The sequence below is a fragment of the Prosopis cineraria genome, unplaced genomic scaffold, assembly GCF_029017545.1.
Source record: "Prosopis cineraria cultivar Desert tree isolate PC_DT_omini unplaced genomic scaffold, ASM2901754v1 PC1, whole genome shotgun sequence".
NCBI lineage: Eukaryota > Viridiplantae > Streptophyta > Magnoliopsida > Fabales > Fabaceae > Prosopis > Prosopis cineraria.
The window spans coordinates 1,478,738-1,496,765 of NW_026555332.1; the positions used below are offsets into that span (position 1 = coordinate 1,478,738).

Consider the following 18,028-nt stretch of genomic DNA (forward strand, 5'->3'; position numbering starts at 1 on the left):
TGTGAAGAAAATGTGCTTTTGTCTAAATGTGTGATATAGGCAATTTACAGGCTAAGTATGTATATGTGTGTTATATTGTCTATGTAATTGATTAATCGAGTGTATATTGTCTATTTAGACGTGATCAAGGCTCTAAAAGTGGCTAATGACTTTTGATTTTGATTGGAGACGCTCAAGTGGCAAATTTTAACTTAAATTAGTCAAAAAGCACTTGGGTGTCTAATTTTCAAATGAGATATCGAATTTAAATGAAATTAATGTCATTAGTTAGATTTTAAAATACGGTTCATGTAGGCTCTTGAACCACCCCAATCGGACATCGAGTGTAAAAACGATACACATTCGAAGTTACTACTAAAAACTGCTATATGACAACAAATTTAAGTGTGTGCGCCGCGATGCATATGTCCATATGTAGCCGTGCACAGCACAAAGAGTCACCTTGGGGTCTCTGTGCCACATGCCATAGCACATATGGCATGAGCCACGGTGCACGATCCCAGTTTTGACTTAATTATGTTGAAATGCACATGTTTTCTTGTAAACCGTAAAGTGCTATTGCATAATATTTTCATTGTGTATTATTTTATTATCCGAATTTATTATTATATGATTTTAAAAATACTTTCTTGGGATCCCAAAGTTTTTAAATTAAATAATTTGAAATTAATTAGTAGATTGTGAGGAAGGTTGAATGGTAATGTCAGTAAGGACATTACACTCTACCTCTGCCTTTAGTCAACCTGCCTCCAACTCCATGCAGCTAAAGTTGGAAATAAGGACTGAACTTATAGGCCCTATTTAAATAAAGGTTTGGGCTTTTAAAATGAGAGATTTTTAAGGTAACCGGGCTTTTTAGGCTTGGCCCTGATAAGCCCTAAAAAAAGGGCTCGGGCTTAGATGAGCCTCCAAGCCCTGTTATCTGTTTTATTTTATTGTTTTGCAATCTATGTAAAAATGGTGCGTAGAGAAAAAAAAATCTAAGGCTTGAACTTCTCTAATTTTTTATCTCTCAACTCTCACTCTCTTAGCCTTCTTTTTTAGATTAAAACTCTCAATCTCTCAGCATGAAGATTGAAGATTTCACATTCACTCATCTACCCTCCCGTTAATTTTTGCTTATCTTTACCTTACTTAGCATCTTTGCTCTCTCATTAGCCGTCGGTCACCCTTGCCTCATCTTTAATCGAGATGACCTCTACCTAGTGATGAAACTTACGATAACATAAAACTCCAAAGAGAAGAAAACAATTGCAATAGTACAAATACAAATAGAAAAAGGGTTATTTTTCTATTATTCTACTCTAAGTTCTAATTGTGCTAGAGATTAGCCAGAGGAATGGGATGTTGTTCTTTTCTTTTGAAGATCTCTGAGCAACACTCAAGAGGACGGTGATAGAGAGTTTTGCGAGACATGGGCAGGTGGTGAGCTAGATGTCAAAGCAACGGAATTTTGGGCCTACCCAAAAAAACGAATGAAAGGAGGATAATTTGATAACTAAAACCTAAGCCCAAACTTGAGCAGGTTGCTATATACACTATAGACTGTAGTTGCTTAGGTAATGATGATTTCTATCTCCCATGCTAACTTAGTTAGTTGAAAATTGATAATTCAATGAAATTTACATAGAAAATAAGATAGATATTGTTTGCAGGGTTTTCTATGTTGGCAAGCGTGGTAAGGGCTCTGGTCTTCAATTAATGTAATACACCAAACTTTTACATCAAACAATAAATTCTTGGGATCCTCTAGCACAATTCCCCTAAATAGTAGTGGAAGTGAAACTAGAATTGGGTTGGAAGTGAGCTTCAAAAGTATGTTTGGTAAGTTAGAAATATATATAGAATTGAATTGAGTCTTTTTGAAATAAAAAATAGGTTAAATTCATATGGAATTGAAGTGATGGTGCAAGTAGGGTTTGTTTTGATTTGGAGAAAAGGAAATGTTAATAAAATTCATAACCTGGGTTCTTAAGAATTAATCTCAATTCCATGGGTATAGGTAAGGAACCCAATTCCATCAAAATTGATGGAAGTGGGTTCCATATGGAAGTAAGTTTTATCTTACCGAATAGCTCAAATTTTAGATTTCACTAACACTTTCACTTCTCTAACCTTAATTCCATCGCACCAAACAGGGCATGAGAATCTCCCTATTCCCTTCCTTCATCACCAATACCATTGGTGCTCATCCATGGAGCACGGTTAATTGCTTGTCCTAAGTCATTGACACGATTTAATTGGTTTTTTTATCTGAATTTTGTTTGTAAGAACACTAAGCTTTTTCTTGGTTTCCAGTTGATAGCCCCACCCTAATGAGGAAACCTTCATCAAGTAAGTGGAGAAGAACACACTTTTCCTTCAAAGTGTTCTTGGTCAACAAATCCAGCAAGGTTTTTTCACTCGTTTTCATTCGTCTTTTGAAGAGGTTCTTCTGTCATTTGACAGCCCATTTGCAATGAAGGCTTTTGGAGAATAGAAGTAAATCTATTTGTTGGTTTTCTGTTTTATTAATACTAAACACATTAACAGCTTGCTTTTCCAAAGATATATTTCTTGGTTACTTGTGATTCTCTTGCAGTGGATGAGTTGCCATAGGGACAAACTCCTTTGCTGTTAATTCTTATGCTTCTCTACTACCTCTTTCTCTCTGCATTTTCAATATTAAAATAGCTGCCTCACTTATTCTTTTTGTTTTTGTAAATTTTATTATTTGGATAATTATTATTGCATTTTTTCTCATCACTTTACTCCATTTCTCTATGTTTGTAACTAGCAGTTAGCTATCGTCTCCATCAATTAGCAATTGGTTAATAATGTCCAACACATTTTATTGTACCCACATCCAACTCGCAGGATTTTATATGAACGGATAGCATCTTTACTTGGCATTTTTTGTAATAAGCCATATTTATTTGACATTTTATGGATGAAGCTAGATTAAATTGTTATCGTTATAGCTATGGGTAGTGAGTCCATTTTATATGTTGTCTTATGTTAGATGATTTCAACTAAGTAGCCACGCCTGTGTTGCGCGATTGAAGATACACGGGCACTACCAGATTCATCTTCAAAAGTCATGATTCTCGAAGCACTTGTGAATGGGTTGGGACAATTGAGAAAACTTGCAGTTCCGGAAGATGAATATGCACTAACATCAAGTTCTGCAAATGTTAACCAAAGCATTGATGCCTCTCTTTTTCAAACGCAAATAGTTTGAACATTAAGGATGGAATGTGTTTTGCATTGGCAGCACCAATGAAGGGGAAGATGTTCAAAGGGCTATGGTCAGGCTCTTCTGTTATAATCTCTACTTATTTGAGTGTTGTAATTTAAATTTACCATCCAAATAGTTTCATTATCACACAGGACCCAGGAATCCTTAAATCAATGACACAAGCTAGCATTCCACTAATATCTCTTTTTATTCTTTTTTTCCCCCTTCAAAGCAAAACATCCACTTCAAATGAAGATCTCATTATTTATGAACTTTCCCAAACATCATATTACTAATAAATGCTATTGAAAACTACTTGTGTCTTTTTCTAAAGCAAAAATCTAGGTTTTAAAAGTTTTAATTGAAAAACTTGTGATAAAAATTTAATAATATACTTCCTTCAAATCATAATTCAATACATCTTTTAAAAATATTACTTAATTCAAAATATAAAGTATTAGATAATTTTTATAATTATTTTTTAACTATACCCATATTTTATTTATTATTCTTTTTGAAAAAAATATACATTTAATGAAGATATTAAATGAGAGTATAATTAAAAAGATACACAATTTTTTAAAAAAATTAAGAATCTATTTAATTTTTTAAGTTATCAATATCCTATATTATGATTTAAAAAAAAGAGCTTTTAAGTAGGACAAAAAATATTTCCTATCTACCTTAAAAATAGAAGAACAGGGAGTATATAACATTGGTTTCCCTTCTTTTTTTTTTTTTTTTTGGTTGGTTGAGTTTGTTTTTTCTCTTTAGTATATGTATATTACCTTTTCTTTTTTCTTTGAAATAAACCTATTACCTTTTATTTTATCTTCTCTTTCCATCACAAAAAGCTTGACAGCTAATGACTAATGACTAATAATAACAAAGGCATGAAATAGTCTTAAACTAAGAATCCGGTATCTTGCATCACGCGTTTTCCACAAGGCACCAATCCACTCACTTCGTTTTCACTCACTCATCTTTCTCTCCCTCACTCAAAATTCTCAGAACCAGAAAAAGAAGAACCCCCAATCTCCTTTCTTCCACTATGCCTTCTGGCTTCTTCCTCTAACCCATTTCATCACAATGAAAACGAAATATTAAAAATCTCTAATTTTCCTTCTTACCGGATCCTTACCCAAGACTCGCTTGTGTTTGTTGCCTCCTGCTTCAGAATTACTCATTCCCTCATGTTATCATTCCCCTCCATTGTTTTCTATTCTGTGTTCCTCTCTGTACCTTTTTTCTTCGTTCTTGCCCCACAATACCGGAGTAACCGCGCCCTTTCCCACATCTCCGCCGGCGATATCAGCACCCTCCCTTTCGTTCGTGGACCCGCCGCCGCCGCCGGTGGTGTTTATACTGCTTCCGGAATCTCTCGCTCAGGTGTCGCCACTGATCCAAAACCCAAAATCGCATTCCTCTTCCTCACCAACTCGAATCTCTCCTTCGCTCCCTTGTGGGAACAATTCTTCCAAGGAAACCACGATCTCTTCAACATATACATCCACTCAGATCCATCTGTTATCGTAATTCCTCCTGGCGGTGTCTTCCACAACAGATTCATTCCGTCGAAGAAAACATACCGCGCTTCGCCGACGCTCATCTCCGCCGCTCGCCGTCTCCTGGCGGCCGCTCTCGTGGATGACACGTCGAACCAATACTTCGCTCTCGTCTCGCAGCATTGTATCCCGCTCCATTCCTTTCGGTTCATGTACCATTACCTATTCAAGAGCCCGTCATCCTTAACCTCTTTGATGACGTGGGGTTCATCCGAGCAATCTCGGTATAAAAGCTTCATCGAGATTCTCTCCGACGAGCCCAATCTCTTCGAACGATACGCGGCTCGCGGCGTGAACGCGATGCTACCGGAGGTACCGTTCGAGGAATTCCGGGTCGGGTCTCAGTTCTTCGTGCTGACAAGACGGCACGCAGCGCTGGTGGTCAAGGATCGGAGGCTGTGGAGGAAGTTCAGGCTTCCTTGTGTGAGCGAAGAACCGTGTTACCCAGAGGAGCACTACTTCCCGACGCTTCTGTCCATGGAGGATCCGGACGGGTGTGCCGGATTCACACTGACGAGAGTAAACTGGACGGGTTGTTGGGACGGGCACCCGCACCGGTACACCCCGCTGGAGGTATCGCCGGAGCTTGTTCACCAATTGAGACTCTCGAACTCCAGCTATTCATACTTCTTCGCGAGGAAATTCTCGCCGGAGTGTTTGCCGGTGTTGATGGATCTTGCTGATGACGTCATATTCCGGGATTGACATGAGCACATATAAGTAGGGTTTGAAGTTTTTTTCTTTTTTTTTTTTGGGCCTAAAAGTTGGGTTTGAAGTTGATAGATAAATATATGGGGAAAAAAGTTGATAGATAAATATCCGCATGTAGTTATAGTTATAAAGTTCTGGTTCCAATCTTCAAACTGTACTGCAGAATGTTGGCCTAAAAAACTGTACCGTAGGAAAAAAGTTTCAGGTAATTAAGCAATCCCAGGGTAATGTTTGCATGTTTTAAAGTTTAAATCACTTGCCAAGCTTAAAGTTAGGATTAATTGTTAATATGAAATTTTTAATTTTTTTCCCCTTTTGTTAGGAGTTTTATTTATAATGTTGGGGGAGAATAATTTTTTTCCTTTTTAATTAATAATGTCATTAAAAAATATATATTTAATAGATTTAAAGTTAAAAATTTATTGTTTATTCAATTTTTAGAGTCAATGAGTTTTAAAATTTCTTTAATTCTAAAATATGTTAAAAATAACTTTGAAATAGGATTGAAGGAATATTACTTAACATGTATATATTTTTGATCTAGAACCGAGTAACCAATCATTGACAAGCATTACGTATGAAACATTTGATATTATTTGCAGGAGATATGGTTTACATATGGGAGAATAAATCTCAAGTGCCAACGAAAAAAATTAAAAACTGAATTTGTAAATTTTTAAAATTTAATGCTTGAAACTTGATTTAAATTAATTAATCCTATTAAAAACTACATGTTATTCTCCCTTTACATATCTAGTATCGTCGCATCATATATTTCAAGCAGTACATGTGACTGAGAAGTAATAAAATTACTCAAAGATGAATCTAGTTTCAATTAATCGACTAACCTAACTCCTAGTGAAATTATTATTCGATTTGGTACCATGGAAGAGATTTTGGTAAAAATAGAAATAGATATGTAAGTAGGAATGAACATGAGGTTTAAAAACATACTTGGTATGTTTATGAAATCATAATATCATTTTTATTTAAAATATATATTTATAACATTAAAAATACCAAAACACCCTTGCTCTAAAAATACTCCAAATCCCAACGACCAAAAAAAAAAAACCCAGATCATCGCAAAAAGCCGATAAGCTTGAACCCAGAAATCTGATTCCAGCGGACGCTATTGTCAAACTGTCAAGCTCGAACCTAGAAATCAAGCATGCATCGGAGCTAACAACCCAAAACCCAAATGCAACTCGGAGAAAAGATGAAATCAAATCTGAACAATAAAAAAAAATTTATATATTGCAATCCACCAATCAATTTAAAAAGCGCGTAGAAGATGGAGGGCAAAGGGAGACAAGATTAAAGCTATAGAAAGAGGGAGTGAGCCAAGATCAAAGCCATCTCCAGCCTCGTGCTGCAGGTTGGAAATATGAAAAATAAAAAGGAAAAAACCACAAATAAATATGAAGTAGCGTCAAAATATGCAATAAAATTTGTCACTTAAATGGAAGCAGAAAAAAAAAGGAGTTAAGACTGAAAGTGCTCAGTGCAGTGAACAAATAAAACGAGTGGAAGTTGAGGTATAATATTGCCTGAAAATGAAGGTCTCACTAACTATCAAAATCATGGGTTTGTCGAAGGATGAGAAAGAATGGTGGAAGCGAAGGTCTCACTGTTATCATCATTCTCTGGCCTCATCATCGTTGCATATCTTCAATGACTTCTTCACCGATGGCGCCAAAGACTAGTGCCAACGAAAATGGTTCGGGGAATGTTGAAAATTTGGGTTAGGTTGTCAAAAATAGGGGGCAAATATGTCTAAATATTTCACTAATGATCCAATCTCATGGAACCCATCTCGTTTCCATGGGTCACCTTGTGAAATTCAATTCAACCATTTTTGGAGGCATTCAATTTTACATGGAAGTCAAATTCATGCATATCAAATAAACATCTTTCCTAATTCCATACCATTTCCTATTACATGCTCCAAATTCCAGCCTACAACATAACTCTTTTTATCTTAAATATTATATCCTTCAAATGACTTGACCTGCTTTAAATAAAAATACTTTAATCTATTTTGTTATGATGTCAGGGTAACCTCATCATATCAAAATCGACGCCGTGCATGTCACACCTAAACCAACAAAACTGTTAGCACACATACGGTGCACGGTTTTGATTTTACTTGCTTGAAGTTTGTTTTCACTTGCACGGATCATTCTCAAATCAAAGAATAAAATACAACTTAAAAAAAGGAAAGGAAATATATTTGTTGGTCCTACAATTTCAGTATGTTTTGGCATTAGTCTTAAATTTCATCTTTCTACAATATTAATCCTTATCATTACTAATAAAATTAAATTTATTAATATGTACATCACTCTGCTAATTTTGTTACTGATTTGATAAAATTATGATGAGTTATATATTATAGGAACAAAATCACCACCAATCTTTTGCTTGTCAGTCCTGCTTTTCATTCGTTGTGCATTTCAAGATTTTAATTTAATGTCCTGCTTATTTTTTTTGTCTTCTACTTACTTTTCATACAACTTATTATAATTATAACAAGTCAGCACAAAAGTCACACAGTTTGTTCATGTTAGTCACCATTAAGTCCTTATGATCATATTTAAAATGTATGAACTAACATTGCAAACAGATAAAACTTAAGAAATTTGGAGTAACAATAAAAAATATATATAAAAACTAATAACATAACATGCTAAAATTATAGGGTTATATTTTTCTAAATAACAGTATCTGATGGACGAACAAAATGGTGTAAATTAGCTTACACATGTTAAGCGAATATTTAAATCGATTACAACTTACAAACAAATAAATCACTAAAAAAGTGTGATGGATTCTTTACATATATCTAGGATATAAAGGTAAATAAGACAGATTGATCATATAATTGTTTACTAACCACCATTTAGCTTGTCATGTTGTATTTTACAAGAATACTATTTCTTGCGTTAGTATTTAGTTAATCCATATAAGATTCTTACTAAATGCCGTATCATGTTAAGTGCTTCTCATTTCTACCACCGTCCGCTTTGCGACCATCAACAAAACAAGGCATATTTCTAAGAGACTACTAAGTGGCTTCCTACTATACAAGGACGAGACGATAATTCAATAAAAATATAATACAAATATCTTTCAGGTGCCATAGTTCTATCCAAAAACTTAACTGGCAAACACTTCAAGAACATGCACAAAATTTCTATCTTCGTCAAATAATGCCAGCAATGGACCAGTCAAATCACCACATAAATCGACATAATCAATATATGCACATCCATACACGGTCTAGCACTCTAGCTCGTGTCCACACCACTTACGCTAATGAAAGGATTACCTTAACCCCGTATGGAGGCCCGTGGCACAGCAGGTAAACCCAATTCATCCTCAGCCTGTTAGCATCAACAGCAACCAATGAACAACATTCAGCTCATCCAAAAGAAAAAAAGAAAGTATTGGACAACATTCAAACATAAAGCAAGTCCAGAAAAATGCTCGGCTAAATTCTCGAGTAGTTTACAGTTTCATGTTGTAAAGTTATACTTGATACAGAAACACCTCATTTCATTACCAACAACTAGGCTGGAGGACATAGTACACAGATTGGCACCAACGAAGAATAGAGATTATAATTTATTCCATTCCCTACCAGAACATGGACCATGAGGCTGGAGAGCCAAGCATTGTGAAGGCACATCCTTACATTGCTAGACAGAAGAATATAACATGAACGTCCCACATATGTTTAGAATCAACTACATTCTTCAAAAGATGGCTGGGGCAAAAAACAATATTCTTCAAGGGCAGCATGCTACTAACTTAAACTCTTCCTATTCCTATTAGGGCCGGCCCCAAAGAAACTGGAGCATAAGCATTGCGACCTCAAATAAAATTTAAAAAAAGAAGAAGAAGAAGTATTTGTGCATTGATCAAACTTCGAAAAAAAGTACAATTTGGTCTACGGATAATGTCATGCGTTTAACATGATTCCTATACTTATTTTTCAGTCTTCAAAATTCTTTAAGATCAAGTCCAACCACCATCTTGGACGCTATAGGCTCTCAATTAACATCTTTGACTATCACCCCTTCCTAGCCTTCTTCTTCTTCTTCTTCTTCTTCTTCTTTTGAACGGCCCTTCCTAGCCTTCTTTAGAACCCAAATCCCCATTCTTTCACAAGAACTTCAAGTCAAATTTGACCAAACTGCGTCAACCTAACTCTTTCATAGGAACCTTCTAGCCATCTAGACATTCTAAAACCATGATATGCGTTAAATAACAATGACAACCAAGTTTCCCCAATTTCTCATGTTATCGTCAATATTATTCTTGTTCTTACTGCTGCACTTTATTCAATGTATTTTCATCAAAATTAGGGAGCCCTAATCAATATAGAACGTTGATAGAGTTGCAGCCAACCACCAGACAATGCTTACAGAAAGAAATCAGTAACTTGCTTATTTGCTGGATCTTTTGCTACGAGAACACAATAAAATTCTTTTAAAACCTCATTCATGCATGGCTTTTTAAAAGAACACTAAAGAAAAGTAATAACAACTAGGCAAGAAAATCATACTTGAGCGTTGGATCTTCCAGGTGGTGCTGCCGTATGTCCTGTGGGAGCAGAAGGCAAGTTAAGATCTGCCTCTACATCAGGTTCCTTATCTGGCTGGAGGTAGGAAGGAACTCCATCCATCTCAATCTCATTTCCCATGTCTAATTCCAGTGCATCAAGTTCTGAACCACCAAATAAAGAAAAAAAGAAAACAAATATTTTAAAATGCTAAATAATAAAAGATAAAATTGTACTATCCTAAATTTTAATGGATCCAGGTGTCCACTAAAAGCTGCAATGAATAATTCATCCAGGCCATCAAATAGAGAACATCATGCATCCTACAAGCAGAAACTATATTGCTCGAAACATTGCACATGTCATGGATAAAATGTTTGGTTTTCAACCAAAAGTCCTTAAAACAAGGAAATAAAACATTTTAAGGGCAATTAATTTTCATGTGTTTAGCAAAGTTTCCAGCAAACGAGATGGTCGATATCATATTAGTGATATGCATGACAAACAGTGCAATCAATATTAGCCAAGGCTCATTGACATAAACTAAGTTTAGATAATTAACTTACCACCCATGAGTTCATCTTCATCAATGTCATCAGGCACGTTATAACTTCTACCTAAGGTCTCTTGTATTTCATTACTTACATCCATCAGGTCCATCATCTCATCTTGCAAATTCTGCATTCAGCACACATAAACAATTTAGACCAAAACATTTCAGAAATAGACAGACAGAAGCTGCAAGAGATAAGGAAGAGAGTCCAAACGTCAATGTCTTGTATCTTCACAGTTTTCATCATTCCCTTCAATTCCTTGTTGGCAGACTTCAAGGCTGACATCTGAAAAGAGAAAAGGAGGCCAAAAAGGGGAAAACCTTTATGACATAGCTTCTCATAAATGAATTGCACATTATAATTAATCTAAAAGGAGTCCAAGGTACCAATCAAGCATGTCACTATAAAGAGACCCCTCATTAATCATAAATAATGTCTCAAACATCTCATGAGGTAGTCAGGTTCCCAGAAAGGTACAAATAAGAGTTTGCCTTGATATAGTACACCCAAACATATGGACATCAATATTGAACAATGAAATTAGTTGCGAAGTGTAAGCTCTTCAGGACTCACAGTTTGTTGGGCATCTTTAATACCCTCTGAAGCAAATGCAACCTGATCAAGATTAAATGTCTGATTATACAGCATGTCACGCTGCCCTTCATACCTATCAAAAAGTGGTGAATTAATAGTTCGTCAAATGAGCATAGACATAATTGCAATTTCTTCACTTTTATAAGTCCCACATTTCTAACTACAGAGTTGGCAGAGACAAAATTTCTAACTACAAGAAGAAAAGAACCAATTCAAGAATTAGCTAAGAATTCAGATCCATATGCGTCTGATGATACCATTGAAGTCAATAAAGTAAAGTTATATTTATTTAATTTGACAAATAAAAACAGGAATATCCTAACAAAGCTGACATGGCCTGTGGGCACAAAAGACACAATATCCAAGGGAATGCAATGAAAAGCAGTATATTTATATTATGCGAATTTACAACCTAGGAATAAAAAAACAAAGAACAACAAATGAATTGCTGACATTGAATTTACAGCCAGATGCAAATACAGCAAAAAAAGTGAAATGGTAATAGAACAAATGTCAAATTGAACCCATTAATAATGATTCATAAGGCGAGGGTATACAGCAAACACAGCTTAGTCGTGATAATTTGGGTGACACAGTTACCAAATTTTTTTCTCAACCTGCCCCGCGTTTATTGGAAAACAAATCCCACTCCTCAATATGTTGAGAATGTGAGATAATACATCATTTCACATCTTCACTTATCAGTAGGCTGTTGGCTAAATCAACTTTCTAATGAAACAACAACAAACAGAGCAAGCAAATATGGACTAGCAAACTTACATTCTCTTTTGCTTAAGAACTCTCATTGCTCTAGCTTTGAGTGCTTCTTGTGCAGGACCAGGCCTTGTTTTTTTGAGTTGTTCTTTATATCTACTAAGTTCAACATCAAGCTTCTTAATCTTCTCGTCCACTGTATCACCTCTTTTAGTAATCTGGAATAAACAGCATACTTTAGGCAAAATTGCAAAAAAGATAATTTGAATCACCAACCTATGTTCACCAGGACAGAAATTCAAGCAATTGAATCAATTAACTGCTAAGAGCAGGATGATAGCAGAGCTATATTAAAAAAGGAAAAAAAAATTATAAGAGAGTAAAACTTGCAAAAAAGAGGAAGTAAAAAGGAAAGAAGGAAGAGCAAAAACAGCTTAAGCACCTAGAGTAAATCGAAATTAATTTTCAGTACATGAGTAAAATCTAAATTCCTAGAGTTGCTAGCCACACCATTAAGTTAATTATTCATGTCCTATGAAGAAGTAAGAACAGATATTTAATACGAATTAGAAATCTATAAACATTAAATAATCAACTTACCATTGTGACATCAAAATTGTCGGGTACAAAGTTAACAATTTTCTCAAATTAATTTTTTGACATTTCAGTAAAACGGAGAATTCGGGCTTAATTTTTAGTCTGTATCAAGTCCAGGTAGAGTGTAAGGTGCATTTAAAAAGCATATGAAGACAGACAAGGGAGAAAACAAAAGTACCATGTTTATATTGCACCATGGAGCAGTTCACTCCTTATAGTGGGGTAACATAACCAAGGAACAACAGGGTGTAAGAATTTAATTCGTTGTCGAAAGAATGACTATAGATTCTTCTCCAAAATGGGGACTCAACAATTACCATGTCAATGGATTAAAAGTCAAATTTTATGAACGATCCGAGCAACTACCAAATGGAGCATCCATCTTATGGCATTATGTCTATTATGCTGGGAATAAAAATCCATATGCATCCATTGCATTCCAATTCCTTTTTTGATAAAATATTGACCATAATCATAAACACAATACACAATTCCTGATGAGAAGTATAAACCAAAATTTAAGAGACGGCAAAATTCAAGGGTAGCAAGAAAATGTTAACATTAATGGGTTCAAGCTCAGTATACGATCGAACATACTCCACAGTTAACATATATCCAAGGCCGAGTTAAAATCCCAAAAATCACAAACTCACGAGTTGTCAAATTTTAATATTTTCCAATTACTTGCACAACCGCAAATGAGAATAAGAAGGGAGAAAATAAACTTTCAGAGCGAACAAGATTTGTTCATAGAAACTAAGAGATTAACCCGATCAGAAGCATCCTGAATTGAAGGAGGGGGCTCCTTATTCTTCTTCACACCGAAAACCCTCTTCATTTCCTTCTCCTCTTCGTTCTTCTTGTTCGGGAAGTTAGAATGAAAGCTGCGAGTACAAAGAACAAGCGTAAGAGCAGAAGAGCTGAGAACGACGGCAATTGACAACAGAGAGAAGATTCAAAGGATTTTGATTTTGTGAACCGTGCCGAGAAATCGTAAAATCCGAAATAGTATGCGAGGCGAGGCCGAACCTTCTCGGAATTCGTCTGTGTATAAAAGCGCGTTAGCTTTGTCTGTGTATAAAATCGCGTTGGCTGGAAGTTACGTGTCAAAAATCAATAGAGTGCCTGTCGACGGAAGCTGAAATAATCTCGTTGAGATACTAAAAATGATTATAAAATCTAAAAAAATTAATAAAAATAAAATAAAAATAAAAATTCAATCCTTTTTAGAAAATAAATTATTGCATAACAATTGGAGTGATTAATGAGATTCTAATCCCGCTTTGCAGCTGACATTTTCATACTTTTGAAGAACTAAATCTTACTTACAAATTATTTTTCAGTAAAAAAAATTTTAAATTTAATAATCATTGAATTGATATTTTGAAATCTAAATGTTAATATCACACCTTGTTGATTGAAAAAGTATTTCGAGAGAGTGTTATTTTTTTATTGAACCAATAACACTTAAATCTAATTCAATAATATAAGATATTATATAATTGTATCAAAAATATAAATATTAAACTAAAAAGTACATAAAATCACATGATTTCCTCGAACACGCGATTTATTTCAAAAAAATGTATAAATACGAAATACAACAAATAAATTCTAGACAGTAATTTAAGCAGGACCGTCTTGAATTGGACTGTAAAAATTAAAAATAGGCTGGATTGTAATACATTCAACATTAATACTGAAAGCAATGGGTAAAACTATCCTAACTAAATTAACAAGCCTGTTAGTTTCACTGATTCGCCTGCTGAAATATGCAATTCATTCTTTCTCTGCAGTCAAATATGTAATTCATTTATGGGAAAATAGCAATCAAGGACATTGAGAGAAATTTATATTAATTAAGGATCGATTGTTGTCAAAATTTAAATAAAAAACAAGCATAAATAAATTATTATTAATTTAAAATAAATTATTGTTAAAAACTAAATAGATACTTATTGATAAAAGATTAATTATCAATAAGTATCTATTTAAATTTTAATAGTAAGTAATTCTTGATTAATATAAATTTCTTTCCACGATCCTACCTCAATTGATATTTTTCCTTCATTTATTTAAGAAAAAATTAATGTTTTAATCCTTCAATTTTACCTCACTTATAACTCAATCCTTCAACTATGACTCGTTGGAACTCAATCTCTCAACTATAACTTGCTACGACTGAGTCCCTCAACTTTTGATTCACCTATAACTCGATCCTTATTTTAAAATTTTTTAAAAAAATTTATTATCAAATAAGAGGGATAAAAAAATGCTCATATATCATTTTAAAATACCCTCATCTTATTCATTGATGTGAAATATAAGCTAACATGAAAAAAAAAAGTTAAGGGACTAATTTATAAGTAATTTAAAAGTTGAAAAACTGAGTTATAAATGAGTCATAGTTGAAGAATTGAGTTACAAGTAAATTAAAAGTTAGAGAACTAAAAGATTAATTTTTTATTTATTTAATAAGTTTTTGACTAAATGTTTGGGCTTCATATATTATTAGTTAAGCTCAAGCCCAAAAGTATCTTACTCTCGGCCCATTACCACAAGCTTAGCCCAAAAAATATGAAGGAGTGATTTTTTAAATTTTTAAAAGTATGAGAAAAACGAATACTACTTTTTTAACTTTGAAAAAAAAAAAAAACAACACACACTCACACACACACACACTGAAAAAAAATTCCCAATCCAACCCTTCCCCACTTGAAAGAAAGACGCACACCCACACCCACACACACACACACAAATGTTAATATTGAGTTTAAATCCAAAACATCTTTCAAATGAGGAAAGTAGTTTTGCTACTTTGTCATTTATGTGTGATTTAATTTGATATTTTATATATAATTTTTGGAACTTCTTTATCTTCACATGAATTTTATATAGTGGGGGGGCTTGAAAGTCACTTTTGATCCTCTAATTTTACATAAAATTTTAGTTTGGTCTTTTAATTTATGAAGTATATTTTTTTAACTTTATCTATGATGCCATTAGTTATATTAAAAGAAAATATGGACATTCAAAAATTTTAAATGCTAACAAAGCATTACAATGATATCATTTTCTATTAATAAAACTAACAATATTAAAATTAAAAAATTAAAGAGACACTTTATAAAAATAAGAAATCAAATTAAAATATTGTGTAAAATTAAATAACTAAATGTGTAATTTTGCCTATATATATAAAAACACATACATATTCTAGCAATACTAAGCTTTTCTTGTCAATTTCTAATTTAATTTGAAGTTTAACTACTTAATTGAGATTTTGTTTTATCTTTTTCAATGGATTATCTTATAAATTTAAAATATCATGACATTTTATTTCTCGTGAGAAAAGTAGTATCTTATCATAACTGTTTCTATAACAAGTATTTATTGTGTATTTAAAGCCACCGATTCATCTCATAAATCACTTTCATAAAGAAAACAAAATTATTAAAAGTAATTCTAACAGTTCCAGAAGATGCTTTGGACTTTTTAAATTTTATTATTAATTTTATAAACTCAACCGTAACTTTTGCACAAATATATATGTAACATTGCAGATATAGACGGCTGCTCATTCATTTTTTACTTTCTCTGCCATGGATTCCATGTTGCTTCAAATGAAAGACATGCCTCCAAATCCAGAAAATGGTGAGCTTTTTCTCCCACCCTACCTCATCAAAGAGATCAATTCAGGGGTGATTTACTCGAAAAGAAAAATAAACTTTGCTATGCAGCTGTTGTTGCTAGTGACGTCAAAGCTCAACCTTTTAATTCATCTCTGAAGCCATCATATGTTGACATCCCACCTAATAATCAGGTTTTCACCCTTTCTTTTGTCTTTAATTTGACTTTAAAACTCACCTCCAAGCATAACAATCAAGCATAAAACATCTGGTTAGTGTTTTCTCTCTTATTTTGCATATCTTCTCATATACATAGAAATAAGTGAACAATTAACTAAGTGCTTTGCAATCATCATTCATGGCTTGCTCTTGGTTGTGGCAAGTAGCTTCTTGTTGATCTGTGTAAGCACCAGTGAGCAGCTTGTTCCGTTTTGATCCCCCCGGTATGAATTAGACAATGTCCTTGTATCTGCCGGGGGGGGAATCATAACAATTTCTCTTTTATTTTGAGCAAATCTTAACTCCGATCACAATAATTTCCCATTTTCCTCTGCTTATGTGTGATTAATGAAGATTAATTTCATTTCAGAGCATTTAATTTGTACCACATTTATCACAACTTGACTTTAACTCTCACAACCGTACTATTTGATGAAGATTGATTATTTTCTCATTTCTCTTTTGCTTTAACATTTAAGCATTTTTTTTTCTTGATCCAAGGTTATTATTGAAGAATTATAATATATTCCCTCTATTTTAAATATAAGCAAATTTTAATAAAATTTTACAGTTTAAAAAAGTTGGTTAATCATAATAATTATGTTTGAAATTAGAATATTAAGACTAAAATTTCCCTGTTATGGATGTTTGCCTTTTTCTTTAATTTAATGATACTATCCACTTATGGGGACAATTTGAGAAAAGTATAATAAATGTTTCCTAAAATTTGGAACCTTGCTTATAAAAAATAAAGTAACACATTATAGTTCCTCTTAATAAAAAATGAAGGGAGTAATTCTTATAATACATTATTATAGGATTCTGGAAGAGAGAGAGAGCAAGTTGTGCTGCCACCGAAACAAAAGCTAACATGGGCACAGGTTGTTAAAGGAGAATTGAAGCCTTCTGAGAGTAAGCAAGTTCCCCACTCAATCTCTGCAAAGAAAATCAGTAAGTTGATACCTTTTTTTTTTTTTTTTGACCTTAAGATTATTCTTTCAGATAAGTTACGGACATTGCATAGGCCACTTTTCTTTGGGGAGCGCATGATCTTCATTGCCCTCCCATGTTAAATGTGAGCCTCATGAAAACATGGTTTTTGCTGTTTTCGTCACAAAAACAAACATGCTTAAATCTTTACAAAACTCTCTGATTGGGTAAAGGGTTATGTGACTAGTGTTTCAACAAACTTTGTTCTCTTTTTATGTGACTATTGGTCAAGTTCGATCGAGCCAATTGGAGGCAGTCTCTCCAGAGTGTTTTCACAAAGATGTTTTTTTGATGTTTTTTTTTCCAAAAAAAAAAAAAACACGTGTTCACATTCACAATGGTTTTGCGTTGCCCTTTTCCTTCTAACAAGAGCTTGAGGCATGTTGGGTTGGATTTGAGACATAAACTGTCAATAGTTTAGAGTTTGAAGGATGGTGGATCATGGGCCTTGGTATTTTAACAGCCTGTCATTATTACATGACCATTCAGATGAGAGTTCACATGAATTGCTCACATGTGCACCCACCAAAAAATAAAAATAGACAGATGTATGCAATAAAAAAAAGAAGATCAATTTTTGTAGGCCAATGTGGATGGAACAACTTTTTTAATAAGCAACTCATGTAACTTGAAGCTATATTTTCCGGTTGCTATTTATTTTCTCAAAAGCA

The 18,028-nt window shown here is 33.7% G+C and overlaps 2 protein-coding genes across 5 annotated transcripts; one reads left to right on the forward strand and one right to left on the reverse strand.

Moving 5' to 3' along the window:
• Window positions 1–4,121: 4,121 nt before the first annotated feature.
• On the forward strand, window positions 4,122–5,745 carry LOC129311356 (glycosyltransferase BC10-like). The gene has a single exon (XM_054953615.1). The coding sequence runs from the start codon at window positions 4,411–4,413 to the stop codon at window positions 5,485–5,487; it is 1,077 nt and encodes a 358-aa protein (XP_054809590.1). The 5' UTR covers window positions 4,122–4,410; the 3' UTR covers window positions 5,488–5,745.
• A 962-nt stretch (window positions 5,746–6,707) lies between these two features.
• On the reverse strand, window positions 6,708–13,620 carry LOC129311360 (vacuolar protein sorting-associated protein 60.2). 4 transcript variants are annotated; one of them, XM_054953628.1, is made up of 8 exons: window positions 13,289–13,542; window positions 11,989–12,140; window positions 11,188–11,281; window positions 10,828–10,899; window positions 10,627–10,738; window positions 10,064–10,224; window positions 8,825–8,879; window positions 6,708–6,865 (listed from the first exon to the last, which is right to left on the reverse strand). In XM_054953628.1, exons 1-7 carry the CDS (start codon window positions 13,355–13,357, stop codon window positions 8,826–8,828), a joined length of 714 nt encoding a protein of 237 aa, XP_054809603.1. In that variant the 5' UTR covers window positions 13,358–13,542; the 3' UTR covers window positions 6,708–6,865; window position 8,825. The 4 variants fall into 4 exon arrangements, with proteins under 4 accessions (XP_054809603.1, XP_054809620.1, XP_054809612.1 ...); XM_054953645.1 differs by lacking the exon at window positions 6,708–6,865 and adding an exon at window positions 13,549–13,620 and having other exon boundaries at window positions 8,579–8,879; window positions 13,289–13,403; XM_054953637.1 differs by lacking the exon at window positions 6,708–6,865 and having other exon boundaries at window positions 8,579–8,879; window positions 13,289–13,403; window positions 13,499–13,612.
• Window positions 13,621–18,028: the final 4,408 nt, after the last annotated feature.

What these genes read in the sequence shown, in the direction of transcription:
- LOC129311360 (XM_054953628.1), bottom strand. Translation starts at nt 13,357, where the DNA reads ATGAAGAGGGTTTTCGGTGTGAAGAAGAATAAGGAGCCCCCTCCTTCA. An exon ending in TTAAAGATGCCCAACAAACT is followed by an intron (nt 10,900 to 11,187) that starts GTGAGTCCTGAA and finishes TTCTCTTTTCAG; the next exon opens with ATGTCAGCCTTGAAGTCTGC. An exon ending in TGAAGATACAAGACATTGAC is followed by an intron (nt 10,739 to 10,827) that starts GTTTGGACTCTC and finishes TGCTGAATGCAG; the next exon opens with AATTTGCAAGATGAGATGAT.
- LOC129311356 (XM_054953615.1), top strand. Translation starts at nt 4,411, where the DNA reads ATGTTATCATTCCCCTCCATTGTTTTCTATTCTGTGTTCCTCTCTGTA.